Source organism: Euleptes europaea, chromosome 8, assembly GCF_029931775.1.
Source record: "Euleptes europaea isolate rEulEur1 chromosome 8, rEulEur1.hap1, whole genome shotgun sequence".
NCBI classification, from domain to species: Eukaryota; Metazoa; Chordata; class Lepidosauria; order Squamata; family Sphaerodactylidae; genus Euleptes; species Euleptes europaea.
In genome coordinates, this window is record NC_079319.1 from 14,167,241 (window position 1) to 14,185,745 (window position 18,505).

The 18,505-nt window shown below is 44.4% G+C and overlaps 1 protein-coding gene across 1 annotated transcript in view; it reads left to right on the top strand.

The window, feature by feature from the left end:
- The window catches only part of FBXO32 (F-box protein 32), a 32,298-nt gene extending 14,304 nt beyond the window's left edge, over positions 1–17,994 (top strand). The window contains exons 4-9 of the mRNA XM_056854375.1: positions 569–661; positions 10,264–10,357; positions 11,961–12,145; positions 15,988–16,170; positions 16,850–16,993; positions 17,800–17,994. Coding sequence (XP_056710353.1) covers positions 569–661; positions 10,264–10,357; positions 11,961–12,145; positions 15,988–16,170; positions 16,850–16,993; positions 17,800–17,889 — 789 coding nt within the window. The 3' untranslated portion in view covers positions 17,890–17,994. The remainder of the gene's footprint in view (positions 1–568; positions 662–10,263; positions 10,358–11,960; positions 12,146–15,987; positions 16,171–16,849; positions 16,994–17,799) is intronic.
- The last annotated feature ends 511 nt before the right edge of the window (positions 17,995–18,505 follow it).

Below are 18,505 nucleotides of genomic sequence, written 5' to 3' on the forward strand. Positions count from 1 at the left end.
AAAATGCCTCCCCCCCATGACATCCATTTTTGTTGTAGCGCCCACTAGGCTGTCTCAGAATGCCGAGATTTACCACACTCAACAAAGTTGAGGACCCCTGAACTAATTGACCCATTTAAGTGAATTGTGTGGTTTATACCACTTACAGCATGTAGGTGGTCAACAGTATATCTGAACACTTCCAGTGTAAAAAACTAAACAGTCTGTTGAAAGCTACTCTGTTGGAGAAGAAGGTTCTAGCTTAGTCCTCTTTGATGTGAACTCATCTTCTGTCAGCAGAGGGTGTTTGATGTGAGGGAATATTCATCATGATGATGCCCTGCTTTCGTTCTGAAGTAATATAGCAGTAGGAGGGCTATGCCATTTGGGTTGGTTGAATGTGTAGCTCAGTTGTGTTACATTTGGAGCCCTGTCTCTGGTGATGTAAACCCTTCGTTTGACATCAACAGCGATTATGTTGTCTGACAGTACTAATGTTAGACCATATCCCCCCTTCTTCTTCTTTTTTTGGCCTCGTTCAGAATCTTCAACACAAGTACATCACTAGTTTTTTTTCCCCTCTTCTCAGCGTCACGGCTATTGCACCCTTGGAGAAGCTTTCAACAGACTCGATTTTTCAAATGCTATTCTGGATTCCAGGCGATTCAACTACGTCGTACGGGTAAGTGGGAAGAGAATGTTCTGCCCCACCAAAGCATTAAACCTAGATGCAGTCTTCAGAAAGCACATGCAGGACAGAACTTGCAAAAGCTGTTAGATGATTTATTCCAAAGTAACCCAATTACAGTGAGTGGTCATCCTGCAGCAAGCAGTTTGAAGAGTACAAATGTAGCAGAACTACAAATCATCTTCTGACAGATGTTCACATGTCCTTGTTTAGGAGAATTATCTTTGTGATCTGGATTGCTCATTTTGCTGGAGTCAGTTTGAGTGCTAATAGGTATGGTATCTTCTATTTTCTGGTCACTCGTCTTTAAGTCTCGTAAGCTGCACTCGCTGTTTGGGAGTAAGTCCCAGTGAATGTGGTGGGACTTGTTAACTATGTACATGGGGACAGGACTAGGTTACATGACTTTAAACACAAAGTGGTACACATTCAAGAGTCATGGAATATTCGGTTGCAATGCAAAGGATAAAAATTGATTTGTATTGATAAATTCAGAAGGGTTAAATGAAATTTAGGAGGCTATCTCCCAAAGTACAAATGGCTCATTATGGTTGGGAAGAAAACCCTAAGAATTGGTGAACATCCAAAGATATTTTCAGGCCCCCTCCTGGAAAACCACAAGACCAGTGGGTGTTAAGGTTGTTGGCCAACATTTGAGTGCAGTTCTAAGTCAGCGTCCATCATAACTTTCATAGGTAGAGACAGGGGCACTCTTAATGTGGTATAAGCCAACTTCATAAAAATACACAAAATATTGTCTCATCCAGATCCACACAGTCTGTCACAGAGGGGCTGTACCTTATTGGTAGAGCACATGCTTTGTATATAGTTAGCCCCATATGCAATTCCTTCCTTCTCCAATTAAAGGGTCTTTGGTAACAAGTATTGGGAAAATACTTTCTGTCCTTGAGAACCTGGAGAGCCATTGCCTCAGTGCAAACAATGGGAAACTAGTTGGACCAGTGACCAGATTCATTCTTAGGAAGTATTCATCAAAGGAAGGTGTACAGCAAAGTGTAAGTGGACCTGGTTTATCCAGAATCATGCTTTGTTCAGAACCATGGGGGTCGAGTTGAGGTACAGGCCCCTACTGTGATGAACTTTGAGGAGTTGTTGGATGGTGCTCCTATATTCTGTTGTTAAGATCTCCCTGCTTCTGACGTTTATTGGGGGAACCAATGACGTTTGTAGTGTAGCTGCGGTTTGAACAACCCTCTGGTGCAAAAGTTTTGAGTAAGACTTGGTTCTGCATAGTTGGAGGAATTAGTGAAAATGAAGCTATTTGTACCTGAGGACGTTGTTGTTGGGTGCTCCTGCAGCATGGCCAACCTTCCTGGCATTCTTCTGTTCCCCTCAACAAACCTCAATGTTGAAGGAGGCAAGAGACAGGCCCAAGGACACCATGCACTCTTGTTCTGACATGCACCTCTTTATAATTGTCTTTTCATTGAGGTGTGTTTGGTAGCATGCCAGGCCTAAGGTCATTGGAATGAATCCATGATGTGGAGATAAATGAGTTGTTGTCCAAGAGATGAGTAAAATGGGTAGCGCCATGTGCATATGTGGAAAAGGTTGTGTATATTTTTCATGTGCCAGTCGGCAAAATTGCCCATAGTTCAGAACTGCACAATATACCAGGAAAAAAATTATCTGTTGCCTGAATCATTTCTTGGAAACTTGGCATGATGTGTCTTGGGGTGTCACCTAGACTTTTATACTTTAAATTAGGACATTCCTGTTCCTGAAACTGGATGGAAGAATGCAGCCATTTTTACTGACTCATTCTTTATAAAAGTTGTGTTGGTAGGAAAGCAAGAGAAATTCAGAAGGACCCCTCTAAAAAAAAATTTTTTTTTGTCCACAGCTTGCTTCTCAACCAGTCTCATGGTGCGGCTCAGGAGTGTCAAACATAAGGCCTGCAGGCAGGATACGGCCCCTTGAGAGCTCTTATCCGGCCCTCGAGGCAGCCACCCCCCCCATCTGGGCTGGCGAGGCATGGCCCGGCCCGACCAAGTGACATTTATGTCATATCCAACTCTCATAAGAATTTAATTCGACGCCCCTTGTGTAGCTGTTCAAATTTGGAATTGCTCACGGTAGCCTTTTACGTGAAAGAAAATCATGAAGGGGGAGAAATCATGAAAATGGGAGAGAGCTAGGGCTGCTAGGTCCCCCTTCTCCTGGCACACGTTTGTCCGTTGACCCTCAGGTGGTCGGTGGGCAGAGGGGTAAATTACCGGGGGTTTGTCCACCACCACCGGGCACCTGACAACCCTAGAGAGAGCCCACCCTTAAAAAGGCAACATGCTGTCAAATCAAAAAGGAAAATCTGCTTCAGATGGGTCTCCCAACATTTTTATGAGACGGATCGGCATTCTCACCACGAGGTCTTCCTCGTGGAGTTGAAAAGCCAGGATTTCAAAACAGCCTTAAAGGACTGCTTTGGCAGTGCAACGAACTCATACCGTTTTGCAAACCTTGAGAAACCCAGCTGTGATTTATTGGCCTCCATGAACTGTTTGGGATTTCTGAGGAAGGGGGGTGGGTTAGTGTCTTTTGCTTGTCCCTGTGATTAGTAGAAGTAAAATATTCAAAAACCCAAATTTATGCTAACATATGGAAGCTGTGGCTTTAATTAAGCATTGTTATTGTTATTTTTAAAGCATTTAATAGACACAGTTCTGCTCCAGGCTTGAGGATTTTAGCAGGGAGATGTTTCTTTAGAACTTTTTACATGTAAGTAACTCATCAAAGGTGGCCTGGTATCCTAATTTATTTCACTTCTTAAGTGAAACTTCCTAAGAGAAGGTTGTTATTTAAAAAATAACTCCATTGCTGTCTGAAAGTGGTACAGTCCAGAATTCAACTGCTTAATTTTGCAGCGTGTAGATAGGTTCTAAATTTAGGCCATTTCCAAACAGTTTCCTTGCTGGCATGCAGAAGTTACAACATTTAAGAACTAATAACTGTGTTTTTCTTCAAGCACTTCCCTTATTTCCTGGAGCCTCCGAACCAGAGTGCTAGTTATAAATTCAGAACTCTCTAATTGAAACGAGCTGGCGGTTTGGCAAAAAAGGAAACCGGTCTTCCATCTACCCACTGTAAACTCAAATAAGAACCTGATGTTTTAAATAAATTGATCCTATCAGCCAAGTCTCTGATGAATAGTAGCTCATTTTATAAAATACCACATCCTTGGCAGGGCTAGGTTCTGGAAGTCTTCAGCTGTCTAAGGAATTGTCGTTTTACGGATTGTCGATTTCCAAATGCCCATCTTAGGTTGTGCCCTGGCCTTAGCACAATGCTGCTGTCTTCCTCAGTTTTGAAAGAGTTGTAAAAGTCCTGGCACTTCACCAACACTTCTTGGTTGGGTTGCCAGCTCTGTGTTGGGAAATAGCTGGAGATTTTGGAGGTGGAGCTTGCGGAGGGACTTCTGCAAGGTATAATATCATAGTGTCCGCCCCCCAAAGCAACCATTTTTTCCAAGGAGATCTGGAGATCAATCGTAATAGCGGGAGATCTCCAGGTGCCACCTAGAGGTTGGTAACCCTAACTTTTGGAATGCGCTGGTGAAGGGATAGGATAAGGAGAGTGTTAACAGGAAATCAGTTGTGACATTGAGTATGGTGGCTACCATAATAGTAGTTTGGGCAAGTTTCTGTTTGGCTTTAATGTTGAGAGATGCTTGTCAAAATAGGTTTCTAGCTCTCGTGTTTGGAAAGAAGGGCGAAAGACCTTGAAAACGCATGGGCTAGTGTATTGTATAGGCTTCAGGCCAGCTTTTTGATGTTTTGAGCACACTTACGTGGAAGTGTTACACTGAAAATGGTCATCCGTGTACCTTTGACCAGAGCCAAATGAACGAATTGAAGAGGTGGCTTGAGTGTAGTCCCAATACAAGGAAAATGCCAGAGGTGGAGTAAGACCCTTGTTCCATCAAAGTCAGTATTGTCTACTCAAACTGGCAGCAGCTCTCCAGGGTCTCTGGCATAGGTCTTTCACATCACCTACTTGCCTAGTCCCTTTAACTGGAGACGCCAGGGATTGAACCTGGGACCTTCTGCATGCCAAGCAGATGCTCTACCACTGAGCCACAGTCCCTCCCCTACTTTATATTGTTGGAGCCCCCAACAATATAAATAGCATCCTCGGGGCTGTTTCACATTGGGAGAATGGCATGGGGGGATGCTGAAGCCCCTTCTTGTGCACCCCAGTCCAAAACAAGGCCCTGACACATCTGGATATTGAATTCCCAGTGGGGAACTTGCACATGGATCATGCAGGCCCAGGGGTCTTTAGTCCACGTGTCACGCAAATGGTTCGCCAGTTGTGGAAATAAAGCCCTTTATTAGTTGCATTGGTCTGCCAGTCTTAGTTCTTTATTATTACAGTCCACAACCAGTAGTTATATAAAGGAAACGTTAATTACGGAAAGAATAAAAATTATATACGAATAATCTTGATAAACACAGGATAGTCCTAATAGATATCGGCTAAAAACTACACATCTATCAGCAATTTAACACTTTGACATTCTCCTGGGCAAATACTAGAGATTAAGTCATTTCAGGAACTAAAATCTCTGCCACCCTTCAGGATTAAATGCCCTTCTTAATTTTTCTGTGATTACAGACCTGGGTGCAAAACCAGGCAACCAATCGTGTCGTTTGGTGGTTCTTATCTGATAGAAGGTATTCAAGTCTAATTTTGTTAGATCTTCTGGGAAATGTCTGCCAGTCACTTTGTGTCGGTTCCTGGCAACTACCATTTTTTTAAAAAAGAGCGAATGATCAGAGCAAATTTCTTTCTCTTTCTTTTTCTCTTTTTCTCTTGATGATTTGCTCATGTGGGATTTTATTTGTTCTTTCTTCTCAGACAACAGCAAAGCTTGTTAGGGAGGGATGAAACATGCATGCCAGTCATAGTTAGAGTTCCTAGCCTGTGCTGGCATATGTTGGGAGATTTGGGGGTAGTGCCTGGGGGATGAAGTTGGAAGTGATGTCACTTCTGGGTGATGCTGCAGGAATTCCCCCCAGTCTCTGTGGTAAACACTGAGGCTTGCCCCTTGCACTTTGGCAGCAGGCAATCCCCCAATGCTACCCTCAATAACATGAGGAACGGGAGAAAGAAACGGGGAGAAAAAAACGAGGATGGAGTTAATGGTGACACTCTAGGAATTTCCCCTAGTCTGTAGTCTCTATAATTCTGTATAGTCTCCCCCAGTCTCTATGGTAAACACCATAGAGACTAGGGGAAATTCTCTGTAGTCTATAATTCTGTATAGTCTCCCCCAGTCTCTATGGTAAACATCATAGAGACTAGGGGAAATTCCTAGAGTGTCACCATTAGCTCCATCCCCGTTTTTTTTCTCCCCGTTTCTTTCTCCCTTTCCTCCTGTTATTGAGGGTAGCATTGGGGGAAATTCCTAGAGTGTCACCATTAGCTCCATCCCCGTTTTTTTCTCCCCGTTTCTTTCTCCCGTTCCTTACGTTATTGAGGGTAGCATTGGGGGATTGCCTGCTGCCAAAGCGCAAGGGGCAAGCATAGACATAGCTGTGAGTGACAGGTGAGAGAAGAAGAGTTGGTTTTTATATGCCGACTTTCTCTACCACTTAAGGAAGAATCAAACCGGTTTACAATCACCTTCCCTTCCCCACAACAGACACCCTGTGAGGTAGGTGGGACTCAGAGCTCTAAGAGAGCTGTGACTACCTCAAGGTCACCTAGCTGGCTTCATGTGTAGGAGTGGGGAAACCAACCCTGTTCACCAGATTAGCTTCCACCGCTCATGTGGAGTAGTGGGGAATTGAACCCGGTTCTCCAGATCAGAGTCCACTGCTCCAAACCACCACTCTTTAACCACTGCACCATGCTGGCTCCAGCAAGAAGAGCAACCAGCAAGGCAGGCAGAGTGGACGGTCACTTCTGGAATTAGCAAGCCTTCCCTTCCACCCCCATCCCAGTCGTCCACATTTCAGGAAGCCTCACTCGCTTTCTGAGGTGTCCAGTCTAGGCGGACATCAGCGACAACATTCCTTGCTCTGCAAGAATGTGCCATGTGATACACCCTTGCGTAATGTTTTGCAAGGTGACTCGCTCTCGCTGCTAATACGTCAGGCAGAACTGGTTTATTATGTTAGGAAATTCAAAGAACTCTGTTCCGGGTGAATTGCATTATGGTGCATATGTCTGGCCCAGTTGGGCAAGCTGCCATCCAAGCCAAGCGATGAATTTTTTAGTGCAAGCAAACAGGTATTTATTTTAAAATATTTATATATCTGCCTTTCTCGTGAGCATCTCAGCACCCAAGATGGGTAACAAAGGGATAAAGCACTAACTTTAAAAGTGGATGTAAAATTTATTAAAACCATGTTAAAAACCTGCCTCCCCCCACTTCCAGGATATTCCACCTTTGCACAGGCTCAAGTGACGGAACTTGTTGGGAGAATACTTTGTGTGCTGTGGTCTTGATTTCATACTTCTTGCAGTAACATTTCTAAAAGACTAGTTCTGGGAGGGAGGGGTGGAATTTTACCCCCACTGCCCAAAGTAAGAAAAATAGCCAGAACAGAAGAAGCAGGGAAACCTTGATGATTTGGGAGATGCCGTAGAAACATCTGCTCACCAGCTGTGTATGTGGAGGGTACATTTCCAAGGCTGTGTTTTTGATGGATTTTGTAAACTGGTGTGGTCCGTAGGGTGTCAGACTAGGATCTGGGAGACCCAGATTCAGATCCCCGCATAGCCATGGAATCTTGCTGGGTGACCTTGGGTGAGTTCTCTCAGCCTGACCTACCTCGCAGGGTGGTGGTTGTGAGAATAAAATGGAGGAAGGGGAGAATGACCAACTCTGCCTTGAGGGAAGAGCTGAATAAAAATGTACCTGATAAATAACTCATGAAGGTTACGTACAATGGGAGCTTGCAATCTTTTAAATAAATATAATATTATTTCTCTCTCCAACCCTCAGTTAAAAAAAATACTTAGAACTGATTCAGTTGTTGAGCAGGCTACATGGTACAGCCAGCGTGGTGTAGTGGTTAAGAGTGGTGGTTTGGAGCAGTGGACTCAGATCTGGAAAACCGGGTTTGGTTCCCAGCTCCTCCACATGAGCACCAGAGGCTAATCTGGTGAACCAGGTTGGTTTCCCCACTCCTACACACGAAGCCAGCTGGGTGACCTTGGGCTAGTCCCTGCTCTCTTAGAGCTCTCTCAACCCCATCTACCTCACAGGGTGTCTGTTGTGGGGAAGGGAAGGTGATTGTAAGCCGGTTTGAGTCTCCCTTAAGTGGTAGAGAAAGTTGGCATATAAAAACCAACTCTTCTTCTACAGGCCTCATGTGACTGTACTATTTCTGCTACGCCCTGTGTGGTTATAAGCTTCCCTTCGCATAATCTCCCTTGGCTAGTGCACAAAAGAAGATTGGTTAGGCTGGAAGCCTAGGCTATTTGAAAAATGCACATCTCTCTCTCTCTGCATGCACGTATGTTAGTTGTTCCCGTCTCCCCCCCCCGCCCCAAGAAATGGTGAGTCATAAAAATAAACCAGATTAGCTGGTGTTAGACGGCATCGGCATGAACTCTTTTTCTAACTGTCACCCTTAGTTGATGCCAGTCATGTGGTGCATGAGGTATTAATAGAATCCCCACAGTAGAAGAGCCATCTGTTGACATCCCAAGTTAGCTGCGAAGATAAACAGAAGATTGGATCCGTTGCCCTCGGCCACTTTGCTTTCTTGAGTTGACCGTCACACGGTGGTGACATCGCTGAGTATATTGGGCCAGTGGTTGAAACGGTCTCTTTCTCTCTCTTCCCTGTGGTCAATATCATGTAAACTATAATGCATCTTTTTTCAAAAGATGAAAAAAATTGAAATTTTGCAAGCATCACAAAACATGTCAAGTATATATTCCAAACCCCATAATATATTTTTTTTCCTGATTGCAGTTCTGGTGCTCAATTTAGATGTACCTATACCCTGTTTGCAAGTGTTCCCACCTGATGTTTATGGCTTTTAAAAAATACAAGTTACTAAGATGTGAGTGTTTCCCGAGCTGTTTCCAAAGCAGCATGCGCCAGTATCGAATACTTGTTCTGCCAGTATATAATTTAAATAAACAGTTGTTATGTATAACGAGATGCTGGCCATGCCCATGAAGAATTGCAGTATCAGTAGGCAGAGACTAACAGAGGTGGCTTGCCAGTGCCTTCCTCTGCTAGCAACCCTGCTATCCTTGGTGGTCTCCCATCCAAATGCCAACCAGGGCTGACCCTGCTTAGCTTCCAAGATTTGACAAGATCAGGCTATGCCATGCTGCCTTCCCTCCTCACAAACTTCTGTTTCTATTATTATTATTTTATTTTTTTGCAGACCAACACAGCTACCTACAGTCTTTGTTATTAGGCAGTGAGGCGCCTTTTCATCAGTGGGAAAGGGAACCAAGTGTGGGGTCAAAGGCAAGGCTTCGTTGCAAAAACCAAATCTTTTGGGGTGTTTGAGGCAGCAGTGTATCTCCAAAGCTTTGAGGATGCACATTATTGACTTTCTCCGTGTCCCAGAGGGCAACAGCTGAATCTCAAAAGCTGGTAGCAGTTCTGTGCAGTGTCTGAATCAACTAATCAGGATTGCTGGACAGATGGCAAACCAGAAGTAGAAACCATGGTTAGCACAAACCAAGCCAGGGTTTGTTCTAACCATGCTTTGATGCGGTGTCTCAGTAGACAAGCCATAGTTATGGTCGTTCTGTCCAGAAGGGCAGAATGCTAAGCAGGTGGAAAATGAAACCAGACAAACAGTCCTAAAACATGGTTTGTGTATATGCTTGGAAGTTCAGACCATAGTTTGCAGACCATGATGCAGGTTCTAAACTAGCGTGTTACCTGAGTGGAGCCATTTTTAGGTACTAGTGAAAGACTCTGGCCCACCATGCACGTCACAGTAGAGGAGAGTTGTTCTTGGTCATGATCTCACTACGGTTGGGAGATAGCAGCTCTCCTATGCTCCGTGATGTTTCCTCTCACAATAAAGATTGCTGGTTGTGGAAAGTACCATCAAGTCACAGCCGACTTATGACAACCCCATAAGGTTTCTAAGCAAAGACTGGTGGTGGTGGAAAATGCCGTCATGTCACAGCCAGCTTATGGCAACCCCATGGGGTTTCCAAGGCAAGAGACATCCAGAGGTGATTTGCCATTGCCTGCCTCTCCATAGTGGCCCTGGGATTCCTTGGTGGTCTCCCATCCAAATACTAACCAGAGCTGACCCTGCTTAGCTTCCAAGATCTGATGAGATTGGGCTAGTCTGGGCTATGCAGGTCTACACAGCAAAGATTAGATGACCGCAATCTGGTTTTCTCCAATGTCACTTTTAATGGCTTGGCTTAGTAATTAAACCTATGAGAGGAGGCAGATAGATTGCTATCGCTTTAGCTCCTGCCTCTGCCTTTCCTTTCTGGCTCTATTGCCTATTTTTTTTAAGAGTCCCATCAACAAACAAACGTCCAAACTGTTTTACTGTGAGTCATGTGACAAGAAAGCCAAGATTAGAAACGTATCTTTGTACTCTGAAGCTGAATGTCTTTATTTTTATCCGCAGCTGTTGGAACTGATAGCAAAGTCCCAGCTAACGTCGCTGAGTGGAATTGCCCAGAAAAACTACATGAACATCTTGGAAAAAGTCGTTCAGAAAGGTAAAATAAAGAAAGGAAAACACTGTAAACCTTGGCTTAGTACTCCGCAAGGAACAGCCCAATTTGAAGCATGTTTACTTAGAAGTAAGTTTGGGGTTCCATGTTCTGAAGAAGTTTGTTTGGAAGTCCAATTGAATTTATTCCAATAGGGCTCACTAACTTAGGGTTGCCAACTGAGACTAGGGAAGCTGACTTTCACATCCCTCCTTAGCTATCTTGCTTACCTTGGGACAGTCATTCGATGTAACCTACCTCACAGGGTTGTTGTGAGATTACAGTGGAGAAAAGAAAGATCTATGCCAGGCTTGTCCAACCCACGGCCCTTAGGCCGCATGCGGCCCAGGACAGCTATGAATGCGGCCCAACACAAAATCGTAAACTTACTTAAAATATTATGAGATCAGCTATCGTTAGTGTATTTTACATGTGGCCCATGACAATTCTTCTTCCAATGTGGCCCAGGGAAGCCAAAAGATTGGACACCCCTAATCTATGCCATCCCAAGGTCCTTGGAAGAAGAGTGGGATAAAAAAAGTAATGATAAAACAAAAATAAAACTGATAATTACATGCAAAGGATCAGGCTGTTCATATGAGTGAGCGGTCCTCCATACAAAATAATTCCTGCAAAGAGAAAAGAACCATTTTTGGCAGAAGGCTAAGCTGGGACCCTCTTCTCTGTGTCTAACTTCTTTGTGTGGGTTAGCATTTTTTTACATTTTATTTATTTGAAGTATTTACATGGAGCTGCCTTATACTGAGTCAGACCTTTGGTCCCTCAGGGTCAGTACTGTCTACTCAGGCAGGCAGCGGCTTCCCCAGGTCTCAGGTCAAGTTCTTTTACATCACCCACTACCTGATCCTTTTAACAGGAGATGCCAGGGATTGAACCTGGGGCCTTCTGCATGAAAAGCAGATGCTCTACCACTCATCCATGGCCTAGAGCCCATATATTCTTTCTGTTTTGTAACACACAAAGAGCTTCTACCGATAGTCCAAAGTGGGTACAGTTCAGGCACATGTTCACTACCTCTGTGGAAAGTAGGCCTGAAGCTTTATACTTGGCATGCAATCCCTAAGTCATGATGACCCAACCTGGAAAATTAATTGCCTTTATGTCCCATCGATAAATCAGTGATGTGTAACTTCTATTCCCTTTATTTCGATGGAATTTAACAGCCACTAACTTTCAGCCCTGACCTGCATGGCCCAGTCTCATCAGATTTTGGAAGCTAAGCAAGGTTGGCCCTGGTTACTACTTGGATGAGAGACCATCAAGGAAGTCTAGGGTTGCTGTGCAGAGGCAGGCAATGGCAAACCACCTTTGAACATCTCTTGCCTTGAACACCCTATGGGGTTGCCATAAGTCAACTGCGATTGACGGTACTTTCCACCGTCAGCTTCATCTAGATCTGTACCTAAAGCTTCTCTTACTGGGGACAGGGGCGAGATGTATCCAGTCTTTCACTGGAAAAACTTTAAGGAAAGATTCAGTTTCTGACACCAATGAAGACCACTTAGGCAGAGTTTAGATTCGTTTACTTTCCTTTTTTTTTTTTTTTTTTTGCTTATCCCTATTTTTTTTTCTTTTTACCCATAAAAAGTCCTGGAAGACCAGCAGAATATCAGATTAATAAGGGAACTGCTGCAGACCCTTTATACGTCCCTTTGTACCCTGGTCCAAAGTGTTGGCAAGTCTGTTTTGGTTGGAAACATCAATATGTGGGTACACAGAATGGAGACGATCCTTCACTGGCAGCAGCAGCTGAATAACATCCAAATCACCAGGGTAAGTGAGAATCTCACCTTCATCTTAGCAGCCCCAAATAACACTTGCTTTAGTTTTTTCATGTGGTTTTGAGCCAGTGTGGTGTAGTGGTTAAGAGTGGTGGACTCTCACCTAGAGAACCGGGTTTGATTCCCCACTCCTTGTGAGCAGACGACTCTAATTTGGTGAACAGGGTTGGTTTCCCCACTTCTACACATGAAACCAGCTGGGTGACCTTGGGCTAGTCGCAGTCCTCTCAGAACTCTCTCAGCCCTACCTACCTCACAAGGTTTCTGTTGTGGGGAGAGGAAGAGAAGGAGATTGTAAGCCGGTTTGATTCTCCTTAAAAGGTGGAGAAAATCGGCATATAAAAACCAACTCTTCTTGTGGAACCTCACCCACTTACATGGGTGAGACAGTTGTGAGCATTCCTAGATTGTGTATTCAGAGCACACTGAGAAAATTCGGGCTGTTTGGATTCACCATGGTCTTGTGACCAGATCGAGCTAAGGAGATCTACACATCAGCAGGTTTCTGCATTCATATCACTTGCTGGATCAGGAAATCAAAAACTCATCAGATGTGCATCAGAAATGGATGCCAGCTTTCGGCAATGCATTGCTTCCAGTGGCATGCATACTGGATTTGGATGCTTGAATTCTAGCCATATACAATGTAGCTGAGAGATAATGGGTTGGATCCAGCAGTAAATTCCGCTGATGGAAGAGATTTCAGTGGAATACAACTCCCTCGTCTTCCTTCTACTGCAGCCTGAATTAATGCTCCTGGTGGAACGGACACTCTAGTCCTGTTCACACGTTACAGTGAATGCATGTACAACCTGCATGTGTGTCCATACACTTGTTTGTAAGAAAAGGGAAATGAGCGTTCACTTTAAAAATTAAACTGGAGACTAGTACCTAGATGAACGTGGTGTTCAGCTTTACGTGCATGGACTGTAACATGTACTCAATGAACACATAAAGAATCAAGGGTGTGCTGTACATTGATTAGTATGTGCATTTGCTATAACTTGTAAATAGGGCTTCTTAGGAGCATTATGAGGGGCAAATTGGAGTCTGTGGAGGGAGGGAGGAATTGGTGGACCCCCCCTTCCGTTAGCAGAGCTTACTGCTGATTTAGTCCAGCGGCTTGCCTGGTGCTATCTCAAGAGTTAATGACCGAGGTGACCACAGTGACCCCAATCTAGGCTGGACTTCCCTGCTTGTTATGGGTCAGTTTACACATCTAGAATCCACAGATCTCCAGCACCTTTTTATGTCACGTGGCCCTGAAAAGCCCCTTCAGCTCTTGCCCTTCAAGGAGGAGCAATCCTTCCCAGACTTCAGCTAAAACAGTTGAGGAGAAAAGGAGTGGGGGATGGGTGAATAGATGAACTGTATTCATGGCACTTGGCTATTTACAGTAAACAGTCCGAATGTTTCTGCCATATCTGAGTCTGCAAATAGTTGTTTTGGAGCAGCCAAGAAATCAACTTGAAAGGACGGTTGGAGGGAGGTTGTGTTAACCAAGTAATGCATTTCGGTGACTCATTTGAAACCCTGTCAAGGAAATGAAAACTAACTTGCTCTTCCAATCCATCCTAAGTCGTCCCCCCAAAAAAAAATAATATCTGAAAAGGATTTGGAAGGGGAAAAATTAATTCCTGAGAGAATACTGTTGGTCATCACATTTAATTCTTACTGATTTAGGCATGTGATTAAAGATTTAGTTGTCCTGGTGTTTTTTGCTCAGGACAAACCGGCACTGAGTTTAATTGAACACATGAACATATGAAGCTGCCTTATACTGAATCAGATCCAAGTCAGTATTGTCTACTCAGACCAGCAGCGGCTCTCCAGGGTCTCAGGTAGAGGTCTTTCTCATCACCTATTTGCCTAGTCCTTTTAACTGGAGATGCCGGGGATTGAACCTGGGACCTTCTGCATGCCAAGCAGATGCTCTACCACTGAGCCACGGCCCTTCCCCTGAATTCACATAAATTAAAAAATTATGCCCAACTCGGAGGTTAGAGGTTGGACCCTTTCACTCCTCCCTTTCTGGTGAGTGAAATCTGTCCCTTCTCCTTCCCCTCGGTAAGATACAGATATGCCGCCTGGAGATTACATCATTGGAGTGTCCCCACGTGGTCACCATTGTCCCAAGACAACAAGACCAGTCATCTGCTTCTTCCAGATTTCACTGAAAAACTCATGTGATAAAAGGGCGCCCTTATAGAAACCATGTCTACACATAGAAAATCAGCGTTGGGGAGAAGGCTAAGGTGGAACCCTTCTCCTTAACATGCCAATTTTCTGTGCAGAGGGAATTTTTTTTTGTATATAAGTCTGATGTGGTACACAGACACAGGTTTCAGAGTCCACAATCGGGCCTTGAGTGACACCTTGGCCTACGTGAGAGTACAAAGCTGGCTCCCAAACTCACAGATAATGGTCTCTGGAGGAAATGATAATAAGAGGAATTGGAGCGTTCATGTGAACAGAAGTGCTAATAAATGACATTTGTGCTTATATGAGCATAGCAGGGCCAGATACGCCCTGCTCATTTTACCACTTCTGACAGGGATGGTGAAACTGCCAAGGATTACATCACAGAAGGACAGTAATCAGTTGTACTACAGCTGGTCATTTATCCAGCTGTGAGCTAAATTATTAAATGAAAATTAGCTTCTTTTGGGGTACATATCCATACCTTGGCCGGGTTTACTTACTTCATTTATACCCCACTCTTCTCCCTTCTCTCATAATACTAGAAGGTAGGGGGTCATCTGCTGAAGCTGGAGGAGGGTGAAAGATTCAAAACAAATAAGAGGAAGTATTTTTTCACACAACGCATAGTTGAATTGTGGAGCTCCCTGCCCCAGGATATGGCGATGGCTGCCAACTTGGAAGGCTTTAAGAGGGGAGTGGACATGTTCATGGAGGAGAGGGCTATTCATGGCTGCTAGTCAAAATGGACACTAGTCATGATGCATACCTATTCTCTCCAGGATCAGAGGAGCATGCCTATTATCTTGGGTGCCGTGGAACACAGGCAGGATGGTGCTGCTGCAGTCGTCTTATTTTTGGGCTTCCTGGAGGCACCTGGTTGGCCACTGTGTGAACAGACTGCTGGACTTGATGTACCCTGGTCTGATCCAGCATGGCCTTCCTTATGTTCTTAACATATGCCAGGGGTCTCCAACATGGTGCCTGTAGGTGCTATGGCACCCAAGGACACCTTTTTTTGGTACCCAGCTTTTAGGGAGTGGGTGGGGCCAGGCAAGACTTTTGCCCAGCAAGGCTTCTGATTGGCTGTGCAGTTTTAAAATGTTGCTTTGGCAGCAGCTGCTGCCACAGCACAAGAATCCATACTGTGTGACTAAAGTTAAGCTGCAGCAATCACTTTGTGGCTGACTCCGCCTCCTGTGGCAGCCATTTTGTGGCAGCCATTTTTGTTGCTGCACCCACCATGCTGTGTCAGAATTCCAAATGTGCCCCCAGGCTCAAAAAGGTTGGGGACCCTGACATATGAACTTGGGCCAGTCACAGTTCTTTAACAACTCTCTCAGCCCCACCTACCTCACACGGTGTCTGTTGTGGGGAGGGGAAGAGAAGGTGATTGTAAACCAGTTTGAGACTCCTTAAAGGTAGAGAAAAAGCAGGGTATAAAAACCAACTCTTCTTGTTCACATTGAGGAGAAAACCTTCTCCCTGTTCACTCTCTCCGTACCATGCATAATTTTATAGACCTCTGTCATGTCTCCCCTTAACCGCTTAATGTTCTTAATGGTTGAAAACTGCTTGCATTTTCCGTAGTTATCACACCTCACTTCTTTGCTCTCTTTTTCTGTCTTTTCCCAGCCTCCCTTTAAAGGTCTGACTTTCACAGACCTGCCCTTATGTTTACAATTGAACATCATGCAGCGGCTAACAGATGGGAGAGACATCGTGAGCCTTGGGCAAGTGGCGCCGAGTCTTCAGGTGCTGAGCGAGGACCGGCTGCTCTGGAAAAAACTTTGCCACTACCACTTCACAGACAGACAGGTAAGAGCCAGCAAGAACAGAGTTTTGGGAAACTCAGAATTGTGGGGGTGGGGGACAGAAAATCAGCATGGTATAATGGTTACTGTGTCATGCTAGGACAGGGGAGGGGCTGTGGCTCAGTGGTAGAGCATCTGCTTGGCGTGCAAAAGGTCCCAGGTTCAGTCCCCGACATCTCCAGTTAAAGGGACTAGGCAAGTAGGTGATGTGAAAGACCTCTGCCTGAGACCCTGGAGAGCCGCTGCCGGTCTGAGTAGACAATACTGACTTTGATGGACCAAGGGGTCTGATTCAGTGGAAGGCAGCTTCATGTGTTCGTGTGAGACTCAGAAGCAAATATTTTTAGGAATATTTGTAGCAGCTGCTTGTTATTCATGTGTTCTCTTGGGACCCCATTTTCTGTTTATTTATTTCTGTGCCACCTTTCCATCCAATCAAAAATATCAAAACCATTTTTTGTAATACAAAGTATAAAAACAATTAAAAACAGCAATTAAACAAAACAAATAATTAAAATGCATACACATTTATGTTTTAAAAATATATATAGATTTGGCATATATTTATCTCTCTGATCAGCCTGGATTTGGTAGGACCTGTTTCAGGGTGTTATGGATTGTACTATAACCAACCGTTGAACCAGGGTTGTGCGATTTATTTATTCATTCGTTTTGCAATTCAGATCCGCAAGCGTTTAATCTTGTCAGATAAAGGACATTTGGATTGGAAGAAGATGTACTTCAAGCTTGTGAGATGCTACCCAAGGAAGGAGCAGTATGGAGATACTTTGCAGCTCTGCAAACACTGCCATATCCTCTCCTGGAAGGTAGGTGATTGGCCCCCGAATTGAATGAAATGCATGCCTCATAGCTGTTAAATGTTTAGCTTGGGGTAGAAGATGTGTGTGCCCTGACCTGGATGGGCCAGGCTAGCCCTATCTCATCAGATCTCAGAAGCTAATCAAAGTGGGTTGGCCCTAGTTTGTACTTGGATGGGAGACCACCAAGGAAGTCCAGGGTTGCAATGGCAAACCACCTCGGTTCATCTCTTGCCCTGAAAACCCTGTGGGGTCGCCATATGTTGGCTGCAACTTGATGTCACCTGACACACACATTGGACATGTTGTCGAAGGCTTTCACGGCCAGAGTTCATTGGTTCTTGTAGGTTATCCGGGCTGTGTAACCGTGGTCTTGGAATTTTCTTTCCTGACGTTTCGCCAGCAACTGTGACAGGCATCTTCAGAGGATTAACACTGAAGGACACTGTCCTTCAGTGTTAATCCTCTGAAGATGCCTGCCACAGTTGCTGGCGAAACGTCAGGAAAGAAAATTCCAAGACCACGGTTACACAGCCCGGATAACCTACAAGAACCATCGGACATGTTATTTGAGGGCAGAATTGTGATGCAGACTTTCGTTTTGGTCTGCCCACCATTTGCTGCAGCATTCCTTACGACATGATCCTCTTCAAGAAGTCTGTGGCTGCATTCATCCCTAGCAGAGTTACATCCTTCTTAGCCCGTTGACTTCAGTGGACTCGGAAGAGTGTAACACTCTTTGGGACTGCACTGTAAACTACCTAAAGATATGCCACCGATCAAGTAACCATTTGTAAATTGTTTCCCCTTTCTAGGGCACCGATCATCCGTGTACAGCTAACAACCCAGAGAGCTGCTCCGTTTCTCTTTCGCCCCAGGACTTCATCAACTTGTTCAGATTTTGAACTCCAGAGCGATTTCACTGTACCTCTCAATATCTTGAAGGGACGCTTCGTACTTCTGAGAAGACCCGCTCGGCCTGTATATAGAGTGTAAATAGTGCAGTTTGGTCCTCCCACATAACGAGATTTTAGGAGGCAAAGGGAGTTGTCATTCAAGTGGCATCAGACTCTTTTAAGAACATGGCCTTCTACTAATCGAACTGATGTGCGGAAAGACATTGCTCTGTAAATACGTCACTTTGTAAGAATCAGAGTGGAAGGTATAGGGGAGAGACAAGAGTTCTGCTTAAGGGATTGAGATGGAATGTGCTCTCTATCCGTTTGAAATGTCTCTTTGGTTTCAGCGGATGAAAAAGGAAACCAGTGTGGGCAGACTAAAACCATTGAATTACTCCCCGATCTGAGTTTTGTTTACTATAGATATTTATACTGAACATATTTTTAGAATGACATATATAATGGGAGAGATACATCCCTTTATCCTTTTTTTTTTTTACAAAGAAAGAATCAACACAAAATGTACACACCCTGCCATTTTCTACCTCTGAAAAGCTTTCCAACCTAATATGCAATGTGAAGTCTTGTATTTTATGCAGAGATTTAAAGGGAAACTGTTATT